This window comes from Oncorhynchus masou, chromosome 31, assembly GCF_036934945.1.
Source record: "Oncorhynchus masou masou isolate Uvic2021 chromosome 31, UVic_Omas_1.1, whole genome shotgun sequence".
Classification (NCBI taxonomy): Eukaryota; Metazoa; Chordata; class Actinopteri; order Salmoniformes; family Salmonidae; genus Oncorhynchus; species Oncorhynchus masou.
The window spans coordinates 66,603,233-66,629,052 of NC_088242.1; the positions used below are offsets into that span (position 1 = coordinate 66,603,233).

Genomic DNA, 25,820 nt, shown 5'->3' on the forward strand with positions numbered 1-25,820 from the left:
TCCATTTGGCAAATCTGACCATAATTCTATCCTCCTGATTCCTGCTTAAAAGCTAAAATTAAAGCAAGAAGCACCAGTGACTAGATCAATGAAAAAGTGGTCAGATGAAGCAGATACTAAGCTACATGACTGTTTTGCTAGCACAGACTGTAATATGTTTCCGGGACTCCTCCGATGACATTGAGGAGTAAACCACATCAGTCATTAGCTTCATCAATAAGTGCATCGATGACGTCGTCCCCACAGTGACTGTACGTACATACCACACACAGAAGCCATGGATTACAGGCAACATCCGCACAGATCTTAAGGCCAGAGTTGCTGCTTTCAAGGAGCGGGACTCTAACCCGGAAGGTTATAAGAAATCCCGCGATGCCCTCATACGAACCATCAAACAGGCAAAGCGTCAATACAGGACTAAAATCAAATTGTCCTACACTGGCTCTGACGCTCGTCGGATGTGGCAGGGTTTGCAAACCATTACAGACAAATGGAGGGGAAGCACAGCCGAGAGCTGCCCAGTGACACGAGCCTACCAGACGAGCAAAACTACTTCTATGCTTGCTTTGAGGAAAATAGCACTGAAACATGCATGAGAGCACCAGCTGTTCTGGGAGACTGTGTGATCACGCTCTCCGCAGCCGATGTGAGTAAGACCTTTAAACAGGTCATTCATTCAACATTCACAAGGCCACAGGGCCAGACGGATTACCAGGACGTGTACTGCAAGCATGCGCTGACCAACTGGCAAGTGTCTTCACTAACGTTTTCAACCTCTCCCTGTCCGAGTCTGTAATACCAACATGTTTTAAGCAGACCATAGTGCCTGTGCTCAAGAACACTAAGGTAACCTGCCTAAATGACTACAGACCCATAGCACTCACGTTTGTAGCCATGAAGTGCTTTGAAAGGCTGGTCATAGCTCACATCAACACCATTAACCCAGAAACTCCAGAACCACTCAATTTGCATATCGCCCTAACAGATCCACAGATGATGCCATCTCTATTGCACTCCACACTGCCCTTTCCCACATGGACAATTCCTTGACTACATCTTAGCGTTCAACAGCATAGTGCCCTCAAAGCTCATCAATAAGCTAAGGACCCTGGAACTAAACATCTCCCTCTGCAACTGGATCATGGACTTCCTGACGGGCCACCCCCAGGTGGTAAGGGTAGGCAACAACACATCGCTGATCCTCAACACAGGGGCCCCTCAGGGGTGCGTGCTCAGTCCCCTCCTTTCCTCCCTGTTCACTCATGATTGCATGGCCAGGCACGACTCCAACACCATCATTAAGTTTGCCGATGACACAACAGTGGTAGGCCTGATCACCGACAACGACGAGACAGCCTATAGGGAGAAGGTCAGAGACCTGGCCATGTGGTGCCAGGACAACCACTTCTCCCTCAACGTGATCAAGACAAAGGAGATGATTGTGGACTACAGGAAAAAGAGGACTGAGCACGCCCCCATTCTCCTTGACTGCAGTGAAGCAGGTTGTGAGCTTCAAGCTCCTTGGTGTCCACATTACCAACAAACTAACATGGTCCATGCACACAACAAAACATATTCTCCCTCAGGAGACTGAAAATATTTGGTATGGGTCCTCAGCTCCTCAAAAGGTTCTACAGCTGCACCATCGAGAGCATCCTGACCGGTTACATCACTGCCTGGTATGGCAACTGCTCGGCCTCCTAACGCAAGGCACTACAGAGGGCAGTGCGAACGGCCCAGTACATCACTGGGGCCATGCTTCCTGCCATCCATGACCTATATATCAGGCGGTGTCAGAGGAAGGCCCTAAAAATTATAAAAGACTCCAGCCACCCTAGTCATAGACTGTTCTCTCTGCTACCGCAACCAAACTGCAATCAAACTTTTGACCAATCACATCAGCTCTGAATGTGATTGGTCAAAAGACCAATTAGTGGATAAACCATCAGAATTGGGCTGCCTGTGTACCTGCAGCCATATTGATGTCTAAGCTGATGATTTACTTTGGAATGGACTAATCAATTGGAAGAGTGGTGTTCTATTCAACATGGGACCCACTTATCTAATGGCTACACATTTCTGTGGGCCTGGGTCACAGATTGGTCACATTATCAGCTGTGTAATCAGCCAGCCAGAGAGCAGTATGACAAAACATTGTGCAACATTGAATTCAAAGGAAAAGTACTGTACTGAACAACCAGTTAAAGAAGAGTGTGATCATGATGGCCCAGAGGGAGATTGTGTGGTGTGTGCTGCATGAGTTTTGTGATTTCAAATGGTCACAGTTATCGATCAGGCCACACAGACAAAACGATAGCAAATGTACCTCAAAGGTTGCTGAAGAGTGGTGCGGGAAACGTGTCATTCAGTACAAACCGTCACACAACATAGTAACCATTGAATTGAACTGAATGCACCCCAGAGGTATATAACAAATGGAATCGAACTGAACAAAACTGAATTAATTGTTTTTTTTTGTGTTTTTTTTTAATTAATTGTTTTCTGTTTGTTTGTAAGTTGGTAAAGTGGTTTATGATGGCCTATTTCTAATTCCAATGTTTTACAGGGCCTTCTGGATTTGTTTTCTATTGTTTGACGGTGCTAACTGTTTACCTGCCCAAAAAGGTGTGAATTCTGCAGACGCTGTCCCATTTGCATTGACCAGAATAGTATAGCAACCTTAATAATATTAAACCATGTGTGAATCTCATTCCACGGAGTGAATATTGTCTGTGGGTTCTCTCCCCCTTGTACTTGATGGATTAATTAAGGTCGCTAACCAATAAGGCACTCCCCTCACTTGGTTGTCTAGGACCAAAAACCTGCAGACACTCAGTCATCCATGGAATGAGTTTGACACCACTGGGCTAAACTTTATACCTTGTTTGTCCTCTGGAAACCCTGTTCTGCGTGAATATTTCTTTCAGTAACATTGAGTCCAACATTTATGGAGATGTGCCTGCCCCGTATGGAGATGCCTCAGGCCTCCTGAACTCTGGAGGCTTCCCATGGTCTGGTTCGGACTCTAGCTCTGCCAGCCCCCAGCTTTGTCTCTGTACAGAGAGAACCAGTCCCCTAATCCCAGGAGCCTGGGCAGTACACCCAACTTGTGTCCACTCCAACTAAACCAAAACCTATGCCAAGCGGATTAAGCCTCACCAAGGGTGGAACTGTCCCAAACGAATATGAGCCAAGAGAAACCGTGGAGCAGGCTACCTACCCCAGTCACTCCAGCGTTTATCACAATCATGTTTCTAGCCATTCTGGATCTGCCCAGACCGGAAACTCCACAGGGCACGAGCCCAATGAGTTTATCAGCTCCGTCCGACACCTTTGTTCAAGAGCCTGAATATGCTAGCACTGGTAAGGATGTCCAACCTCCTTACAACCCTTTGCATGAGAGGCCAGCACTGAGCAGCATTGTCAAGGATGTCAGTTTTGCAACCATTCATGATTTAAAACAATTTGTGAAGTCTATGAGGAACAGCTTCCTTAAGCCATATAGACCTTTCCAAACAATATTTGACAACAATGAACAAGTCCCCGGCATTCAGTTGACAAGCGAAATATCCAAAACCGTCCCTATTGATCAAAGGCTTGCCCAAAATGGCTACAGTTCAACCTGGGGTTTGAGAGAGCCGGGCCATACTGGATCCAACCAGAATGAATGGGTCACAACCATAATCCTACAGCCCCATGAGCATCTCCAAAGCCCCAGCGCAAGGACATCTGTCCCTGATCCTCTCATCTATACCCAAGATCCAGATTCTCACAGTGGTTATTATGGCCGTAAATGCCCTGATCCTGTACCCTGGTATCAATCTAACAAAGTCCCTGCAGGGGAATCTGTTTCAAATAACTATGGAAGCCTTGCTAATGCTGGCTCAACCTTTGGAAACGATAGTGGTGCTAATTTTGCGGCCCAGACTGAACAAGTCCCTAATGTCAAGAAGCCGTTCAAAGTGTCAAAAACTGTCTATGCCCCTACTGTACAAAGGCCTTCCCCTTCCAGTTCTTCCTCTGGCCAGGATGGACAAGTGTTGTCTTCCAAGAGTGGTGGCTCCCAGAGTGCCCCAAGACTCAGCCCCCCTCCCCTCGCCCATTCATCCCATTCCCTTATCCCCTGGGTCATGGGAAGACTTCTCCATCTGAATTCTACAAATCTGCATAAACTGGTCTTGTCCCTATTGTGCAGAAAACTTCCCTGTCCAGACATTTCTCTGTTCAAGGCTCTCCTAGCAGTAGTGACTATGTAAGTACCTCAAAAGTTAATCCAGCTATCCAATTTCCCAAGCCCACAAGCTACCAGCCAGGTCCCAGGAAGATGTCTCCATCCATCTCTGAGCAGCGCCAGCAAATCCCCATTGAACAAGGAACCAAAAATGTAGCCTACAAACCAAGTAGTTTTCATAATGCCGACTCTAGCTTTGGAAGCTATGCAGCTGTCTCTATCAGTTATATGCTCAGGGTGAACAAGTCCCCAATGTCCAGTGGTCAAGCAAAGCATCCCATACTGGCTATGCCCCTAATGTACAGAAACCTTCCCACTCTTGCACTGGACAAGGTGGTCCTTACAAAACTGGTAGCTATGTGAGTGACCCAAAGATCAGCCCCCCTAGCCAATCAATCTTATTTCCCAAGTCAACAAACTACCAGTCCTCTGGTCATTCAGTTTCTGAGCAGCAGAACAAAGTCCCAATTATTCTGACTCAGAAGCCCAAAGACATGATCTCCAGACCCGGGGTCCAGCTTCCTACATCCAGTGGCTTTGGAAACTATGTAGGTGACTCTAGCAGTTTGGATGCCCCTAATTACATAGTTCCCAATGCCCAGCAGCCAAACAAAATGTCACAAACTAGCTATGTCTCCAGTGTACCAAGACCTGCCCCCTCCAGCTCTTCTGGCCTAGATAACAAGGCTTCTCTAGTCAATCCATCTTATTTCCCAAGCCTACTAGCAACCAGCCCTTGGCTCAAGGGAAGACCTTTCCTGTCTCTGAGCAACAAGTGAAAGTCTCCATCAGCAAGAAGCCTAAACATGTGACCTGCAGAACCAGTGTCCAGCACCATGTATCCAGTGGCTATGACTCTACCCAGACTGGAGGTTTTCCTCAGAGCAGTGGAAGCTATGTGAGCACTCAGAGAATCAGCCCACCCACCATCACATCTAAAGGGAAAACAGTCCCAAACATTGTCTCAGAGCAACATGTCAAAGTCCCTGTTAAACAAGGGGCAAAATAAGTGCCTTACAAACCCTGTGGCTTTGGAAATTACATGAATTATGTTGACTCCTCTTTTGGAGCTAATAAAGTTGACTCCAGCAGTTTTGATTTACATGAAAAACAAGCTGCCCAAATCCATCCGCCCAGTATCACAAACTGGCCATATCCATATATTCTTGGACCGACTCTCTTCTCTGTATACATCAATGAGGTCGCTCTTGCTGCTGGTGAGTCTCTGATCCACCTCTACGCAGACGACACCATTCTGTATACTTCTGGCCCTTCTTTGGACACTGTGTTAACAACCCTCCAGGCAAGCTTCAATGCCATGCAACTCTTCTTCCGTGGCCTCCAATTGCTCTTAAATACAAGTAAAACTAAATGCATGCTCTTCAACCGATCACTACCCGCACCTACCCGCCTGTCCAACATCGCTACTCTGGACAGCTCTGATTTAGAATACGTGGACAACTACAAATACTTAGGTGTCTGGTTAGACTGTAAACTCTCCTTCCAGACCCATATCAAATATCTCCAATCCAAAGTTAAATCTAGAATTGGCTTCCTATTTCACAACAAAGCATCCTTCACTCATGCTGCCAAACATACCCTTGTAAAACTGACCATCCTACCAATCCTCGACTTTGGCGATGTCATTTACAAAATAGCCTCCAATACCCTACTCAACAAATTGAATGCCGTCTATCACAGTGCAATCCGTTTTGTCACCAAAGCCCCATATACTACGCACCATTGCGACCTGTACGCTCTCGTTGGCTGGCCCTCACTTCATACTCGTCGCCAAACCCACTGGCTCCATGTCATCTACAAGACCCTGCTAGGTAAAGTCCCCCCTTATCTCAGCTCGCTGGTCACCATAGCATCTCCCACCTGTAGCACACGCTCTAGCAGGTATATCTCTCTTGTCACCCCCAAAACCAATTCTTTCTTTGGCCAATGACCGGAACGAACTACAAAAAGTACTGAAACTGGAAACACTTATCTCCCTCACTAGCTTTAAGCACCAACTGTCAGAACAGCTCACAGATTACTGCACCTGTACATAGCCCACCTATATTTTAGCCCAAACAACTACCTCTTTCCCTACTGTATTTATTTATTTTGTTCCTTTGCACCCCAATATTTGTATTTCTACTTTGCACATTCTTCCATTGCAAATCTACCATTCCAGTGTTTTACTTGCTATATTGTATTTACTTTACACCATGGCCTTTTTTGCCTTTACCTCCCTTATCTCACCTCATTTGCTCACATCGTATATAGACTTGTTTATACTGTATTATTGACTGTATGTTTGTTTTGCTCCATGTGTAACTCTGTGTTGTTGTATGTGTCGAACTGCTTTGCTTTATCTTGGCCAGGTCCCAATTGTAAATGAGAACTTATTCTCAACTTGCCTACCTGGTTAAATAAAGGTGAAATAAAATAAATAAATAAATAAAATCCCTCTTCGTCTGAATATTGGTAAAGGCCATATGAGTGCCTCAGGAGTTGGCCCCACTCAACCAGCCATCCCATTACCCAAGTGTTCTGGTCAAAAGAAGATATCCCTTTCTGGTTCTGAGCTGCAGCCTGTATCCAGTGGCTCTGATTCAAGACAGTGGTGGTTCTCCTGAGAGCAGTACACAGAGAATCGGCCCATCTACAGACTTCTATATGCTCACTTCTCCTCAGCCCGCTATGTCTGTTAGTCCCACAACAGCTATGAGAGAGGCAAGGTGATCTTCTCCAAAACCCACTACACTGGATACATTTATTTTGCTAAACCCTCCACTAGCAGTGTTGGCTCAGAGTAGCAGTAGATCCAGTAGACCTGTCCCTAAACAACCTTGCTACTGCCAAAGAATCCAATCCCATGGTGTGAAGATTCATCAGAGTAATTTGCAGTCTCTATGAAACCTACTTGGATTTTAAAATGTCTCTACTTTATATTTGAATTCTATTTTTCAGGAATACATTGTGATTTGACAACCAGTTTTCCTTCGAAATTAAGACTTCTAATATTGTGAAACCATCCAACACATTCTGCACTAACTATCCCTGTTTTTCTTTTGCCTTTAACTAGGTTCCATGTGCCATGGCCTGAATGAATCCCTGCTGTTCTGCAAAGATGAATAAAATTGATTCAACTGAATATTTTCTCTTCAGTCTTTGATGTACTGTAACTTGACCATTTCCAACTATAGTAGTTGCTGGTACTGGTTTATTGGTTGTATTGCTAATGTAGTGGAGTTCACACCCTGGTTAAACAATCTGTTCCTCTCTGTATCCTAACTAAACATGGTTCTCAAAATGGGACACTTTTTTTATTCAATAGGTTAGCTTTAAATAACAGGGGTTACTTACTTGAAGCACATTGAACAAAAATATAAACGCACCCCTAAAAACTAAAAACATTTATAATAAGAAACTAGCTCCCTGGTATACAGAAAATACCCGAGCTCTGAAGCAAGCTTCCAGAAAATTGGAACGGAAATGGCGCCACACCAAACTGGAAGTCTTCCAACCAGCTTGGAAAGATAGTACCGTGCAATATCGAAGAGCCCTTACTGCTGCTAGATCATCCTATTTTTCCAACTTAATTGAGGAAAATAAGAACATTCCGAAATTCCTTTTTGATACTGTTGCAAAGCTAACTAAAAAGCAGCATTCCCCAAGAGAGGATGGCTTTCACTTCAGCACTAACAAATTCATTAACTTCTTTGAGGAAAAGATAATGATTGTTAGAAAGCAAATTACGGACTCCTCTTTAAATCTGCGTATTCCTTCAAAGCTCAGTTGTCCTGAGTCTGCACACAACTCTGCCAGGACCTACGATAAAGAGAGACACTCAAAGTGTTTTCGTACCATATCTCTTGACACAATTATGAAAATAATCATGGCCTCTAAACCTTCAAGCTGCATACTGGACCCTATTCCAACTAAACTACTGAAAGAGCTGATTCCTGTGCTTGGCCCTCATATGTCGAACATAATAAACGGCTCTCTATCCACCGGATGTGTAGCAAACTCACTAAAAGTGGCAGTAATAAAGCCTCTCTTGAAAAAGCCAAACCTTGACCCAGAAAATATAAAAAACTATCGACCTATATCGAATCTTCCATTCCTCTCAACATTTTTAGAAAAGGATGTTGCGCAAAACTCACTGCCTTCCTGAAGACAAACAATGTATACGAAATGCTTCAGTCTGGTTTTAGACCCCATCATAGCACTGAGGCTGCACTTGTGAAGGTGGTAAATGACCTTTTAATGGCATCAGACGGAGGCTCTGCATCTGTCCTTGTGCTCCTTGACCTGAGTGCTGCTTTTGATACCATCGATCACCACATTCTTTTGGAGAGATTGGAAACCAAAATTGGTCTACACGGACCTGGTTTAGATCTTATCTGTCAGAAAGATATCAGTTTGTCTCTGTGAATGGTTTGTCCTCTGACAAATCAACTGTAAATTTCAGTGTTCCTCAAGGTTCCGTTTTAGGACCACTATTGTTTTCACTATATATTTTACCTCTTGGGGATGTCATTCAAAAACATAATGTTAACTTTCACTGCTATGCAGATGACACACAGCGGTACATTTCAGTGAAACATGGTGAAGCCCCAAAATTGCACTCGCTCGAAGCCTGTGTTTCAGACATAAGGAAGTGGATGGCTGCAAACATTCTACTTTTAAACTCGGACAAACCAGAGATGCTTGTTCTAGGTCCCAAGAAACAAAGAGATCTTCTGTTGAATCTGACAATTAATCTTAATGGTTGTACAGTCGTCTCAAATAAAACTGTGAAGGACCTCGGCGTTACTCTGGACCCTGATCTCTCTTTTGACAAACATATCAAGACTGTTTCAAGGAGAGCTTTTTTCCATCTACGTAACATTGCAAAAATCAGAAACTTTCTGTCCAAAAATGATGCAGAAAAATTAATCCATGCTGTTGTTACTTCTAGGATAGACTACTGCAATGCTCTACTTTCCGGCTACCCGGATAAAGCACAAAATAAACTTCAGTCAGTGCTAAATACGGCTGCTAGAATCCTGACTAGAACCAACATTTTTTTTATCATATTACTCCAGTGCTAGCCTCCCTACACTGGCTTCCTGTCAAGGCAAGGGCTGATTTCAAGGTTTTACTGCTAACCTACAAAACATAACATGGGCTTGCTCCTACCTATCTCTCTGATGTGGTCCTGCCGTACATACCTACATGTACAAGAAGCAGGTCACTAGAAGCAGGCCTCCTAATTGTCCCAAGAATTTCTAAGCAAACAGCTGGAGGCAGGACTTTCTCCTATAGAGTTCAATTTTTATGGAATGGTCTGCCTACCCATGTGAGAGATGCAAACTTGGTCTCAACTTTTAAGTCTTTATTGAAGACTCATCTCTTCAGTGGGTCATATGATTGAGTGTAGTCTGACCCAGGAGTGTGAAGGTGAACGGAAAGGCTCTGGAGCAACGAACCACCCTTGCTGTCTCTGCCTGGCCGGTTCACCTTTTTCCACTGGGATTCTCTGCCTCTAACCCTATTACAGGGGCTGAGTCACTGGCTTACTGGGGCTCTTTCATACCGTCCCTAGGAGGGGTGTGTCACTTGAGTGGATTGAGTCACTGATGTGATCTTCCTGTCTGGGTTGGCGCCCCCCCCCTTGGGTTGTGCTGTGGCGGAGATCTTCGTGGGCTATACTCTACCTTGTCTCAGGATGGTAAGTTGGTGGTTGAAGATATCCCTCTAGTGGTGTGGGGACTGTGCTTTGTCAAAGTGGGTGGGGTTATATCCTTCCTGTTTGGCCCTGTCCGGGGGTATCATCGGATGGGGCCACAGTGTCTCCTGACCCCTCCTGTCTCAGCCTCCAGTATTTATGCTGCAGTAGTTGGTGTCGGGGGGCTAGGGTCAGTTTGTTATATCTGGAGTACTTCTCCTGTCCTATCTGGTGTCCTGTGTGAATTTAAGTATGCTCTCTCTAATTCTCTCTTTCTCTCTTTCTTTCTCTCTCTCGGAGGACCTGAGCCCTAGGACCATGCCTAAGGACTACCTGGCATGATGACTCCTTGCTGTCCCAGTCCACCTGGCCATGCTGCTGCTCCAGTTTCAACTGTTCTGCCTGTGATTATTATTATTTGACCATGCTGGTCATTTATGAACATTTGAACATCTTGGCCATGTTCTGTTGTAATCTCCACCCGGCACAGCCAGAAGAGGACTGGCCACCCCACATAGCCTGGTTCCTCTCTAGGTTTCTTTCTAGGGAGTTTTTCCTAGCCATCGTGCTTCTACACTTGCATCGCTTGCTGTTTGGTGTTTTAGGCTGGGTTTCTGTACAGCACTTTGAGATATCAGCTGATGTACGAAGGGCTACATAAATACATTTGATTTGATTTGAAGAAGAGTTGGACAACATTCCTCAGGCCACAATCAACCGCCTGATCAAAACTAACCGAAGGAGATGTGTCACGCTGCATGAGGCAAATGGTCACACCAGATACTGACTGGTTTTCTGATCCACGCCTCTACCTTGTTTTTAAAGGTATCATTTATATTTTTATTTAGTGTATTTGTTAAATGTACAGTGCAGTTGGAAAGCATTAAGACCCATTGACTTTTTGCATATTGTGTTACGTTACAGCCTTATTTTAAAATTGATTAAATGTTTTTTCATCAATCTACACACAATAGCCCATAATGACAAAGCAAAAACAGGTTTTTAGAGTTTTTTGCTAATTTATTTAAGAACTGACATATCACATTTACTGAAGTATTCAGACCCTTTACTCAGTACTTTGTTAAAGCACCTTTGCCAGTGATTCCAGCCTCAAGTCTTCTTGGGTATGACTCTACAAGCTTGGCACACATATATTTGGGGAGTTTATGCCATTCTTCTCTGCAGATCCTCTCAAGCTCTGTCAGGTTGGATGGGGAGGGTTGCTGCACGGCTATTTACAGGTCTCTCCAGAGATGTTAGATCGGGTTGAAGTCTGGGCTCTGACTGGGTCACTCAAGGACATTCAGAGACATGTCCCAAAGCCACTCCTGGTTTGTCTTGGCTTTGTGCTTAGGGTTGTTGTCCTGTTTGAAGGTGAACCTTCTCCCCAGTCTGAGTTCCTGAGCATTCTACAGTAGGTTTTCATCAAGAATCTCAGTACTCTGTTTATCTTTCCCTCAGTCCCTGCTGCTGAAAAACATCATGATGCTGCCACCAACTTGCTTCACTGTAGGGATGGTGCCATGTTACCTCCAGACATGACGCTTGGCATTCAGGCCAAATAGGCCAACCTTGATTTCATCAGACCAGAGAATCTTGTTTCTCATGGTCTGGGAGTCTTTAGGTGCCTTTTGACAAACTCCAAGCAGGCTGTCCAGTGCCTTTTTACTGAGGAGTGGCTTCTGTCTGGCAACTCTACCATAAAGGCCTGATTGGTGGAGTGCTGAAGAGATGGGAGAACCTTCCAGAAGAACAACCATCTCCACAAAGGAACTCTAGAGCTCTGTCAGAGTGACCATTCTCTCTGATTGCTCAGTTTGGCCGTGTGGCCAGTTCTAGAAAGAGTCTTGGTGGTTCCAAACATCTTCCATTTAAGAATGATAATTAAAATTCCTTAACCATACAAGTATTTTACACCATTTTAAAGATACACTTCTCGTTAATCCAACTACAGTGTCCGATTTCAAAAAGGCTTTTCGGCGAAAGCAGAACATATCATTATATTAGGTCAGCAACTAGTCACAGAAAGCATTCAGCCATTTTCCAACCAAAGAGAGGTGTCACAAAAAGCAGAAATATAGATCAAATTAATTGGTGAAGACTCAGTGCATTGAAGCCAATTAATAACCTTTACGGGATCGGTGTCCCTACACCGGGACGGTTGTTGCTAACGTACGGTAATGTGACTAGAATGACGTTGTAAGTAACAGCCAACTTTCCAGGACATAGACATGTCTGGTATGGGCAGAAAGCTTACATTCTTGTTAATGTAACTGCAGTGTCCAATTTACAGTAGCTATTACAGTGGAAAAAATGCCATGCTATTGTTTGAGGAGAGTGCACAACAACAAAACACTTTATTTTTTTAAATGTTTAAATTTCACCTTTATTTAACCAGGTAAGCTAGTTGAGAACAAGTTCTCATTTACAACTGCGACCTGGCCAAGATAAAGCAAAGCAGTGCGACACAAAGAACAACACAGAGTTACACATGGTATAAACAAGCGTACAGTCAATAACACAATAGAAAAAAAGTCTGTATACAGTGTGTGTGCAAATGGCGTGAGGAGGTAGGCAATAAATAGGCCATAGTAGAGATTACAATTTAGCAGATTAACACTGGAGTGATAAATGAGCAGATGATGATGTGCAAGTGGAGATACCGGTGTGCATAAGAGCAGAAAAGTAAATGAAAACAATATGGGGATGAGGTAGGTAGATTGGGTGGGACTATTTACAGATGGACTATGTACAGCTGCAGCGATCGGTTAGCTGCTCAGATAGCTGATGTTTAAAGTTAGCGAGGGAAATATAAGTCTCCAGCTTCAGCGATTTTTGCATATGATCCAGCCACTGGCAGCAGAGAACTGGAAGGAAAGGCGGCCAAAGGTGGTGTTGGATGACCAATGTGATATACCTGCAGGAGCGCGTGCTACGGGTGGATGTTGTTATCGTGACCAGTGAGCTGAGATAAGGCGGAGCTTTACCTAGTGTAACAGTATAGACTAAGTCCGTCCCATCGCCCCGACCAGGGCGCGAACCAGGGACGCTCTGCACACAGACAACAGTCACCCTCGAAGCATCGTTACCCATCGCTCCACAAAAGCTGTGGCCCTTGCAGAGCAAGGGGAACCATTACTTCAAGGTCTCAGAGCAAGTGACATCACCGACTGAAACGCCACTAGCGCGCACCACCGCTAACTAGCTAGCCATTTCACATCGGCTACACTAGCATAGACTTATAGATGACCTGGAGCCAGTGGGTCTGGCGACGAATATGTAGTGAGGGCCAGCCGATAAGAGCATACAGGTCGCAGTGGTGGGTGGTATAAGGGGCTTTGGTAACAAAACGGATGGCACTGTGATAGACTGCATCCAGTTTGCTGAGTAGAGTATTTGGAAGCTTTTGTAGATGACATCACCGAAGTCGAGGATCGGTAGGATAGTTTTACTAGGGTAAGTTTGGCGGGGTGAGTGAAGGAGGCTTTGTTGTGAAATAGAAAGCCGATTCTAGATTTGATTTTGGATTGGAGATGTTTAACATGAGTCTGGAAGGAGAGTTTACAGTCTAGCCAGACACCTAGGTATTTGTAGTTGTCCACATATTCTAAGTCAGAACCGTCCAGCGTAGTGATGCTAGTCAGGCGGGTGCGGGTAGCGAACGTTTGAAAAGCATGCATTTGGTTTTACTAGCGTTTAAGAGCAGTTGGAGGCCACAGAAGGAGTGTTGTATGGCATTGAAGCTCGTTTGGAGGTTAGTTAACACAGTGTCCAAAGAAGGGCCAGATGTATACAGAATGGTGTCATCTGCGTAGAGGTGGATCAGGTAATCATCCGAAGCAAGAGCGACATCATTGATATATAATATATATATTATCACGGCATCTGGTTTGATACATTCACTTCTGAAGATAAATAGCGTACTTATTTTCAGTAATCTTGAGGGTCCCAGAGATAAAATGTAGCATAGTTTGATAAAAATCTATTTTTATATTCAAATGTAAGAACTGGGTTCTACAGTTTGAACCCCTGCTGTATCTTATCTGATTGTATTTTATTTATTTTACCTTTATTTAACTAGGCAAGTCAGTTAAGAACAAATACTTATTTACAATGACGGCCTAAGAACAGTGGGTTAACTGCGTTGTTCAGGGGCAGAACAACAGATTTTTTAGCTTGTCAGCTCGGGGATTCAACGTTCTAACCACTAGGCTACCTGCCTCCCCAATTATACCTGAAAATGTACAATTATTTGTGTAAAACTAAGTGAAATACGACTCAGACTCTGGCTTATAAACAAAAGTCCAAACTCTCGTGGTAAAGTGACTTTGGTGAGCTTAACAGTCAATTTTAGATACTCCACTCCTTTCGACACACCCACTCCCTCATACTCCGGATCGCTAACAACACATACTTGAAACTCATGAACAAGGAACTCCCGTGAAAGCAGCTGGGCGGCCATTGGGGGAAAAGTGTACGGACAAGCTAAATTGTCATCTTCAACCTCGCTCGTAGCGTGTGTGCAAAATGAGTTAAATTCGTCATAATCTTTAGTTTGGCTAGATGATTCACTTTAAAGATCTGTATTTAGTATTTGAATATCTGTTCATGCGTTTCACTGAATTTCCAGCATGGGCGATGGCAGTGTCATACCCAAGTTCGGTAGTATGAAGGCTTTGCTTGGGATAGTCGCCGGGGCTGGAGCCTCCTACGGGATTTATAAACTTCTCAGTGTAACTAGCTTCAAGGAAAATAAAAAAAGTGCCTACAGCGAAAGTCATGGCCCCAAGAATAACTCACCCGGTGGTATAGTTCTGCAGCCAGGGAGCTTGTTAGCTAAGGTGTCCGGGTTGGATGTGGTTCGTGGAGGCGAAAGTCAGGCCGTGGATGTTGCATCAAGTAAGAACATTAGCTAGCGAGGTAACATTGGCTAGCTAGCCAATAAACTAGCCAGCCAACTGAGACTGTCATTTTGTCAAGCTTACGTTACCAAGTCTTTAGTTAGCTAAGCTAGCTAGTCGGTTTGTTTAAATCATTAATGATCGTGTAGATTATAGAACATCTTATATATACTTAGCTAGGTAACTAGTAAATTCGTGCGGGGCCGTGGTTGAGCATAAATCATTATTCTTAACCTCGATTGGCATGTTTTGTCCGCTAGCTAGCTAACATGCAGTTTACATATGTGTTGAAAAGGTTGCTGCTAGTCAGCTAGGTGACTAGCTAGCATTGTTGACCGCATGATCTTGTTTTGCTGTTGACAAACATGCCAGCGAACTTGCCCAGCTAGCTTGAGTAACTAGTGATTAATGGGAAGAGTACTGTATGTCCTGTTGTCTACAAGCATTTGGCCAGTTTAAGACATTGCTTCTCTTCCTCAGGTGACATCATCTCTAGATCACCTGGAAGCCTGGAGCCACAACACCTGAAGATGCTCCTGTCACTTCTTCAGGGCAGCCCCAACCCCTCTGACAGAGCCCAGATCCTCATCACTTTAGGAAATGCTGCTGCCTTCACTGTAAACCAGGTGAGACAGGCTTCTCTAAAGCTTGTCTGTTGCCTCAATTCAAACTACTGTGAAAAGGTTTCAAATTATAATTTTCCAATTCACATGTTTGGCTTTCTAGCAGTGTCATTACTCTTTAGTGGCAGATCTGTATTTTCTTGTTATATTTAATTGGTGTAATATTTCTGAAATGTACCATATGTTAAGGGATTCAAATACCCATGTTTAATCATTGAGCCCTGTCTGAGTATTGCACATACAAGCCAACTTAATTTTCTACCCCCTCTCCCTCCCAGGATCTCATCCGTGAGTTTGGGGGCCTTCACGTCATAGCTGGCTTCCTATCAGATCCTGTGCCTGAAGTCAGAGTGCAGACTCTAAATGCCTTGAATAACCTGAGCATGAACCTTAGGAATCAAGAGCAACTGAAGGTAAAACTCACCAGATTTCTTTTAGTCTTTTGCTTGATTCCAAAGTAAAACATCACCCCTCTAGGCACTTATAGTACATCTGAAAGGATGGATGCGTATCAGTAATATGGGTGATTCCTTACGAAACTATTACAAAACAAGACCACCATTTTTTTACATTTTCACAAAATCTAGGCCTAATCAATAGAAGGGTCCTTTGGAAGAAGGATTGTTTACATATTTTTTACATTTGTATCTTAACGCATAATTGAGAAATAATTAATTGAAGATGGAATATATGTGACATTTTGGTGTTACCCAGGCCTCCTTTAAGAGTATAATGTTTCATCTGTAGGCACTTCAAAGCAAAAATTGGTGTCATATAAAGATTTACCGCTTGCTATGGTAGTATTTTGATTTCAATAAGTTTTCTTACATAAATTTATGAATATTGAAAAATATAAACAAGAATATTGAAAATAGTCACATTTTGATTTGACTACGGTTTCAATATATTGTTGAACAGTATATACTCTACGTGGCCACATCAAAGTTCCACAGTGGTATCTCTTCTACTTTTTAGAGTTATGATTGGTCTCCCTGTCAGGCTCTACAGTGTGACCATTTTACTCACATATTCACCTAAATGTCTTGCTGTGTGACCTGGCATTTTTATTTAGGCGCCGCACCAGTGAGCCTAGAAAAATGAAGGATTATAGCTTTAATATCTCAAATATTTTTAATTGTACACCTACATTTTTCAACCAAGGTGTACACGGGCTCCGAGTAAAAAATAAAAGAAAAAAGATCAGCGTAGACCCCTGATTTGCAGGATGTGCAAATCAGGAGGGCTATGATTTCGTACTACGCCAATTTCTCGACGTGAAATGGGACATACCTTTAAAACTATCCAACTCTGGAACTTTGATATACCTGTAGAGTATATTAGGTTCAACAATATATATATTTTTTAAATGGCCAATTCAAAAATGGTATATTTTCAATATTTTTTTAAATTTAACCTTAATTTAACTAGGCAAGTCAGTTAAGAACAAATTCTTATTTTCAATGACGGCCTAGTGGGTTAACTGCTTGTTCAGGGGCAGAACGACAGATTTGTACCTTGTCAGCTCGGGGGTTTGAACTTGCAACCTTCCGGTTACTAGTCCAACTCTCTAACTACTAGGCTACCCTGCCGCCCCATGTTTATATGTTTCATATTCATATGACAAATACTACTCGTATTACAGAGCAAATGGTAAAGCTTCACATGACAATGTTTTTTCATTATTGAGTCTTGAAAGGGGGCCTGGTTAATTAATGCCAAAATGTCACAAATGTTGGAACTTCAATTAATTATTTCTCAATTATGCTTTAAGATACAAGTGTCAATGTATATGTAAACTATCCTTCTCCAAAATATCCTTCTATGTATTACATTTCATGAAGAAGAAAAAAATCATGGTCTGGTTTTGTTCTAGTTTTGTGCAGTAAACAAGGTAAAAATTCACAGAGCCTACCAAATGGCTAGCAGTTATCATATTGCAGATTCTAATCAAATTATTTTGGTTCTTCAGGAAGTTAATTAATTTAAAATTGAGTATCCAAAGATGGTTAGAATTAAAGGTCCCGAAAAGTCATTCTGATTCCAGTGTAAAATAGCCTTTTGAGTGTCTAAAACATCACCCATAATATTTGTTTTGGATAGAAATGCAAAAAAAGTGAGATCACTCATGGCTAACTACCAATAAGTTTTAAAAGACATGCTGAGTTGGCTGGGCGCTTATATTCATGAGCTTGCCTTGACTGAAAGATCTTTGAAATGCCGCTGTCAAGCAACTTCAAATAACATTTTATTTGTCACATGCACCGAATAGAACAGGTATATACTTACAGTGAAATGCCTACTTACAAGCCCTTAACCAACAATGCTTTAAGAAGCTAAGAGAAAAAGTGTAAAGTAAAAAATAAAATAAAAGTAACGTACTCAAACAGCCGCAGTAAAATAACAATAGCAAGGCTATATGCAGGGGGTACTGGTACAGGCACCGGTACTGGCGGAGGCACCGGTTAGTTCGAGGTAATTGAGGTAATATGTACATGTAGGTGGAGTTATTAAGGTGACAGTGCATAGATTTTATTTATTTTTTAAACAGAGTAGCACTAGTGTAAAAGGGGAGGTGGGGGGCATTTGATTAGCAGTTCAGGAGTCTTATGGCTTGGATGTATTTGTATTTATTATGGATCCCCAGTTTATACAATTTTAAAACATTACAATACATTCACAGATTTCCCAACACACTGTGTGCCCACAGGCTCCTACTCCACCACTACCATATTGTGTGTGTGTATGCATGTGTCTGTGCCAATGTTTGTTGCTTCAGTCCCCGCTCTGTTCCATAAGGTGTTTCAACTGTTTGTTAGTTTTTAAATCTAATTTTACTGCTTGCGTCAGATACTTGATGTGTAATAGAGTTCCATGTAGTCATGGCTCTATGTCGTACTGTGTGCCTCCCATAGTCTGTTCTGGACTTGGGGACTGTGAAGAGACCTCTGGTGGCATGTCTTAAGGGGTATGCATGGGTGTCTGAGCTGTGTGCCAGTAGTTTAGACGGACAGCTCGGTGCATTCAACATGTCAATACCTCTCATAAATAAAAGTAGTGTTGAAGTCAATCTCTCCTCCACTTTCAGCCAGGAGAGATTGACATGCTATTAATATTAGCTCTGTGTACATCCAAGGGCCAGCCGTGCTGCCCTGTTCTGAGCCAATTGCAATTTTCCTAAGTCCTTTTTTGGGGCACCTGACTACACGACTGATCAGTAGTCAAGGTGCGACAACTCGGGCCTGGAGGACCTGCCTTGTTGATTATGTTGTTAAGAAGGTAGAGCATCGCTTTATTATAGACAGACTTCTCCCCATCTTACCTACTACTGCATCAATATGTTTTGACCATGACAGTTTACAATCTACTTCCTGCTTTAGTTTTTGCTTGTAAGCAGGAATTAGGAGGATATAATTATGGCCAGATTTGCCAAATGGAGGGAGAGGGAAAGCTTTGCATGCGTCTCTTTGCATCCCCGCCCACGGTTGCACATTTAAGATGCTGGTACAAATGAGGTTAAACGGATTTGAGTTTCCCTGCATTAAAGTCCCCGGCTACTAGGAGCGCTGCCCTCTGGATGAGCGGTTTCCTGTTTGCTTATAGCCGTATACAGCTCATTGAGTGCAGTCTTAGTGCCAGCAGTGGTTTGTGGTGGAAAATGGACAGAAACTCTCTTGGTAAATAGTAGAGGTCGACCGATTATGGTTTTTCAACGCCGATACCGATTATTATTTATTTATAATAATGACAATTACAACAATACTGAATTAACACTTATTTTAACTTAATATATTTTTATTGATACATTATATTAAGCCTCAAATAAATAATGAAACATGTTCAATTTGGTTTAAATAATGCAACAACAAAGTGTTGGAGAAGGAAGTAAATATGCAATATGTGCCATGTAAAAAGCTAACGTTTAAGTTCCTTGCTCAGAACATATGAAAGTTGGTGGTTCCTTTTAACATGATACTTCAATATTCCAAGGTAAGAGAATTTAGGTTGTAGTTAATATAGTATTTATAGGACTATTTCTCTCTATACCATTTGTATTTCATATACCTTTGACTATTGGATGTTCTTATAGGCCCTTTAGTATTGCCAGTGTAACAGTATAGCTTCCGTCCCTCCCCTCGTCCCTACCTGGGCTCGAACCAGGAACACATCGACAACAGCCAGCCTCAAAGCAGCATTATACATCGCTCCACAAAAGCTGCACCCCGCTAACTAACATTTCACATCAGTTACACCAGCCTAATCTCAGGAGTTGATCGGCTTGAAGCCATAAACAGCACAATGAAGAGCTGCTGGCAAAACGCACGAAAGTGCTGTTTGAATGAACGCTTACGAGCCTGCTGCTGCCTACCATCACTCAGTCAGACTGCTCTATCAAATCATACTTGGTTATAACATGATAACACACAGAATAGGTCATAAATATGGTCGAATCCGGAAACTATCATTCCGAAAACAAAACGTTTATTATTTCAGTGAAATACGGAACCGTTCTGTATTTTATCTAACGGGTGGCATCCCTAAGTCTAAATATTCCTGTTACATTGTACAACCTTCAATGTTATGTCATAATTACGTAAAATTCTGGCAAATTACTTCACAATGAGCCAGGCTGCCCAAACTGTTGCATATACCCTGGCTCTGCATGCAATGAACGCAAGAGAAGTGACACAATTTCACCTGGTTAATATTGCCTGCTAACCTGGATTTCTTTTAGCTAAATATGCAGGTTTAAAAATATATACTTCTGTGTATTGATTTTAAGAAAGGCATTGGTGTTTATGGTTAGGTACAGTCGTGCAACGATTGTGCTTTATTCGCAAATGAGCTTTTGAGCTGCTGGCAAAACCTCTTTAAATCATCCCCCTGCGTTGCATCGATTATATGCAACTCCGGACATGCTAGATAAACTAGCAATATCAACCATGTGTAGTTAACTAGTGATTATGATTGATTGATTGATTGTTTTTTATGAGATAAATGTAATGCTAGCTAGCAACTTACCTTGGCTTCTACTGCATTCGTGTAACAGGCAGGCTCCTCGTGGAGTGCATTGAGAGGCAGGTGGTTAGAGCGTTGGACTAGTTAACTGTAAGGTTGCAAGATTGAATCCCGGAGCTGACAAGATAAAAATCTGTTGTTCTGCCACCTGAACAAGGCAGTTAACCCACCGTTCCTATTGAAAATAAGAATGTGTTCTTAACTGACTTGTCTAGTTAAATAAAGTCTGTGTCCAGAGATTCCGATTTCCGATTGTTATGGAAACTTGAAATCGGCCATTCCGATTAATCGGTCAAACTAGTGTGGTCTACAGCTTAGGATGAGATACTCTGCCTCAGGCGAGCAAAACCTTGAGACTTCCTTAGATTTCGTGCACCAGTGGTTGTTTACAAATATACGTAGAACGCCACCCCTTGTTTTACCCGAGGCCATTGTTCTATCATGCCGAAGAAGCTTACAACCTGCCAGCTGTATGTTATTCATGTCGTCGTTCAGCCGCGACTCTGGGAAAAATAAGATATTACAGTTAATGTCCCGTTAGTAGGATATACTTGATCGTAGTTAGTCTATTTTATTATAGATTGATTGTACATTGGCTAATAGGACCGATGGTAAAGGTAGATTACCCTCACGGAGACAGATCCTTATAAGGCACCCAGACCTTTGTCCACATTACCTCCGTCTCTTTCTCCTGTAAATGATGGGGATTAGGGCATTGTCGGGCCGTCTGAAGTAAATCCTTCCCCTCCGTCTCGTTGAAGAAATATTATTCCTCCAGTACGGAGTGAGTAATAGCTGTCCTGTTATCTAGAAGCTCTTTTTGGTCATAAGACATGGTGGCAGAAACATTATGTACAAAATAACTTACAAATAACGCAAAAAAACACACACAACAGCACAATTGGTTACGGGACCGTAAAACGGCAGCCATCTCCTTTGGCGCCATTCTTATGGATGCAGTGTTGCAGTGAAATCATCTCAAGCAAATTTGGTGATATACAAAACAACTCAAACAACATTCAAATTGCATCAGTGATGTCAAATGTTTTATACTTCTCCCATTTGCCATGTTTCTTGTGACGCAGCACTGATGGATGTGTTGACTTGAACAGCCCCCCCTCCTCCTCCCTTTGTTCCATGCTAGCTGAAGACCTAGCTAGCCAGTAACTAGCTAACACCAGACACAGCTGAAGACCTGGCTAGCCAGTAACTAGCTAACACCAGACACAGATGAAGACCTAGCTAGCCAGTAACTAGCTAACACCAGACACAGATGAAGACCTAGCTAGCCAGTAACTAGCTAACACCAGACACAGATGAAGACCTAGCTAGCCAGTAACTAGCTAACACCAGACACAGGTGAAAGGGGAAACATATAAGTAACTTTGCCATAGATGAATATGGTGAACTTTCAGTTATATTTGCTGATACCCTACAGTGGAATGATTTTGAAACCTGTGCCCTGTAGTCAAATTTTGGCACCAGTAGAGTAACAGTAATCCAGAGGGAGGAAGTGCCTGGATTGGGACCTGCGCCGCTTCAGGGTGATCGTACTCTGCAAAGAGTTCTTCAGATGGGGACAGGGTGGTAGAAAGGTTCTTAGCGCTCTGAGACAGAGGAGGACAAATAAACCACACTCTACTGCAAAAATGCATTCTCTGATGTTGCTTACAATGCAGTACTTATTTAAAGTAGGTAAGAGAATATCATGTTACCATTGGTGTGTTAAAATGAGAGAGTTAGGGTGATGTCACCCTATCCCGCCTCTGGAATAGTGTGTTTGACATGGGGGAGGGGACCAGTAACTTTATGATCACACTTTATCAATGTAGAAGCAACAGTCATTTTTCATACTTTGGTCATCATACTTTGGTCAGCATTCTCATGAAAAACGTGATTTTGACTGTTTGTGGCCTTTTAAGACCTTCCATCCTTAAGTGTTTCTATACTCAATACTCCATTCAATACCTAACCTTCTCTTCAAAGAGGAGAGGGTTTTTAACTACATCAATTTCTTCAGTTTAACAATCAATGTTTCTGTCCTCTGTCTGTCAGGTGTACGTGGCCCAGGTGCTGGAACTAATCGAGATGTCTCCGGTGAACTCTGACCTCCAGATGGCTGCCCTCCGGCTGCTGACCAACCTGTCCGTCACAGATGACCACCACCAGCTACTCAGGGGGTCCATCACCCTCCTCCTTTCTCTGCTCGTTGTTAGCAATCAAGTGTTACAGGTACAGTAGGAGCCATTTATAGACTGTTGTGTATATTGGAACTCAACCCAAATTGATTCAGTGTAAATCCCAGTTATGATTGAATAATGTATTCCTACTTTTTCTTTACAGATCCAAGTTTTAAAAGTGCTTGTGAATTTATCCTCCAATCCTGATATGATGGATGACATAGTGCAAGCTCAGGTAAGACCGACATACAAATACATTTACAGACAAAACAGACACACATGGTCATCAACTCTGATAGGGCCTCGTATTACAATGATTGTTAATTTAGCCTACATTTAAGCTTGAACGATCTAGTCACAAACCAGATCTGTTCTCTTTTAACTGTTGGCTCAGTTCAGCACCTGGGTCTTTGGGTGTGTACATATCATACCTAGTCTCATGAGCCAGACTCTGTCTTCCTTAATATTCCCCTGATGCGCCAGCCTCCATGGCCCTGCTGTGTCATTATTGTTTAGAGCTCTAAACTTGACTTGAGCTGTGTTGCTGCTCTCTGCGTCCTTCCCAGGCTCCAGCCGCTGTGGTGCTGCTGTTTGACGTGCGGACCAGCTCGGCGGTTCTCCTGCGGCTGCTGATGTTTGCAGGGAACTTGAAGGCCTGGAGGCCTTCTGCCCAGGTGGCAGAGGCCCTGAGGAGAAGACAGGATGGCCTGTACCGGGTCCTGCTGGATGAGTCCTCCCAGCTCCAAAGCAAACTGATCCAGCTGCTCTCTCACCCCGACGGCGAGGTCCGAGCCCAAGTGGCCCGTGTCCTCTTGTAGACCCCCATACCGAACCTCAAATCCCGACACAACCTCTCTTACCTACCTTATTAATTTAATCTCCAACTCCAACTTGATTTTTCCCAACCTTGACTCCTTTAACCTCCAGCTCCTCCAATCTTCCTAATCCCCAGTCCTCCTTAATCATGCCACCAAACATACATCCTACTTTCAAACCTCCACCCTCTTACTTCCACAACCAGACTTAATCAATCTGCCCAGGCCTGCCCGTGCCTTCAAACACCACCCTGCCCTTCACCCCTTCTGCCAATTTCCACCCAATCTGTGTCCTACTTCTCCACTCCAAACCTCAACCAAACCATCATAAACCTTCACTTGAGTAAGGTCCCCTACAGCCATTGGAAATCTATCCCATTATCTAACGATCAGTGATCATAAAGGAAGGAAGGAGGTGAGGTGGAGAGGAAGCCATTTAATAGTATTGAGACTCGGGCCACCTCTCCCTCCCCTCCCACTCCTCCTTCACTTAGGCTGTAATTTTAGGCTGTATTTAAAGAGGCATTGCTCCACTCCACTGTGTCTTTCTCTCTCCTGAGAACATGTTGTCCACTTTTACCTGTTCTAGGCGAAGCCCCTTAACTGAAACCCACTGCCAAAACCTTTCAAGCAAGGAGAATGTGTCAGTAATATGCCCTCCAACACCTCACCCAACTAACTGCCCCTGCGTGGTGTGCTGTGCATATGTAATGGAGTTGGTTTGGTGAACCACACTTGCATGATGCGTAAACTTGCCTGAGAGCTGAAGACTTGCAATTGATCCCCGACCTAATACCTAGGCTTTAACAGAGTGGGCTAACACGTCTTGTGGAGGAGACAATCTGGAGAAGCTGGCCAATCGTTACTGTACTTTGAAGTTACTTGATGCACACAATTTGAATGCCTTGTTGACACCAGTACAGGGATACACAGCTCCAGTCTTCAACTGTCAAGTCTTGCCCTCTTAAACTATCAATCAGTAACTGATTTACACCTGGGAATCAAAGGTCAAGTTAGGTATATCTGAAATGTGTGCACTAGCAGCTTAACGCTTTCAAGCGGAAGGAGTACTCCCTGCAGACTGCTTAAATAAATTATAGGCTGAAACATTCCGTGACTTGAATTGTTTGTTTAAAGCACTGAGATAAGAAAGATGACAACCAGCTCATCTCAGGCTTCCTATAAAATCATACAGCTGTTGAATGAGACTGAGCCAGGTCAGACCTGAGGGGACTGGAGTTATGGACCCCTGGTGCTGGTGTGTCACACACCGTAGACCGTTTACAGAGGAGCGAGGGAGACTACTGTCACTGATCTCTTGTTTGTATGACTCAATAAATGTCAATGGGGTTTTCCCTGATCCAACAACATTCGCATCATCCAAACAGGATTTTTTAGCATTGATCTCATAAGACATGAGCTGAGGCTGATTTGAAGTATAGGCTGCACTGTACTAGGTTTCTCCAACTCCCAGCACCTAGTTCAGGTAACCGTGGCCAGATTGAAGACCATGACTGGTTCAGTGTTTCTCCCCCTCCCCCTGTATAGTTGTTCCCTGTCTCAACAATTTAGGTGCCAAAAGGCCTGGATGTGGCTTTGGGGGCCTTTGCGCCCCACCTGGAAAGTCATCTAGGGGGAAGACTGGATAAATATATATATTTTTTTTAGATGGGTGTGTCAGTGCTGGTCTGGAACAAAAGCCTGCACACCCAGAATTTCTCTGGGACTGGAGTTAGACCTCTCTGGTCTGTACAAATGCTGCAAAATTCTGATGTCGAGAGACTCCGTGTCAGACCCAAAACTATCTCTTCTCCCAGGCTTTTGTGTTTTAGAGCAGAGATGGGAAGATGGATGTGTATTTTTAATCAGTACCAACGGTAGCATCCCCTTGTGTAAAGCTTATCTGCTACAGTTATTCAGGAAATATTTATTTTGGATTATTCAATTGTTTCTTGTTTCAACCCGCCTTTGGCCTTAATGTATAGATTTGTTTTGCTTGTTTTACATTTGTGAGTAAATATGTTTTATTTTAAAGGTGACTGCCTCCATCTCCATGCCTCATTGTTTGAGCTTGTTATAAATGAAAAGTTGAGGTTCCTTTATTTCCAGTAAAATACGATGTGCAATCTATGCCCTCTAGTGTTGAAGCTGGTAAGTGGTTCAAAGCCAGCATATTATTATGGCACTGTCTGGGTTTCTCTGACCAAGAGGGAGGGGAAAGATTTGTGAATGCTCCCCCCCACATAGCAAAAGATTATTCATGTTTTCATTCTAATACAACTCTTTCCACAAACCAAAAGCAGTGAGATCACACATATTGATTGTATTGTCAAAGTCAAACCATGTAGGA

General features: G+C 43.1%; 1 protein-coding gene across 1 annotated transcript; it reads left to right on the forward strand.

Annotated features, from left to right (window-relative positions):
• Positions 1 to 14,343: 14,343 nt before the first annotated feature.
• Positions 14,344 to 25,509, forward strand: armc10 (armadillo repeat containing 10). The gene is made up of 6 exons (XM_064951726.1): positions 14,344 to 14,834; positions 15,317 to 15,462; positions 15,738 to 15,872; positions 22,531 to 22,707; positions 22,819 to 22,890; positions 23,222 to 25,509. The coding sequence occupies exons 1-6, from the start codon at positions 14,567 to 14,569 to the stop codon at positions 23,471 to 23,473; spliced, it is 1,050 nt and encodes a 349-aa protein (XP_064807798.1). The 5' UTR covers positions 14,344 to 14,566; the 3' UTR covers positions 23,474 to 25,509.
• The last annotated feature ends 311 nt before the right edge of the window (positions 25,510 to 25,820 follow it).

Excerpts from the sequence above, each read along its gene's own strand:
- armc10 (XM_064951726.1), top strand. The coding sequence starts at position 14,567 with ATGGGCGATGGCAGTGTCATACCCAAGTTCGGTAGTATGAAGGCTTTG. Across the intron at positions 15,463-15,737 it reads CTGCCTTCACTGTAAACCAG|GATCTCATCCGTGAGTTTGG; the intron begins GTGAGACAGGCT and ends TCTCCCTCCCAG. Across the intron at positions 15,873-22,530 it reads GGAATCAAGAGCAACTGAAG|GTGTACGTGGCCCAGGTGCT; the intron begins GTAAAACTCACC and ends TCTGTCTGTCAG.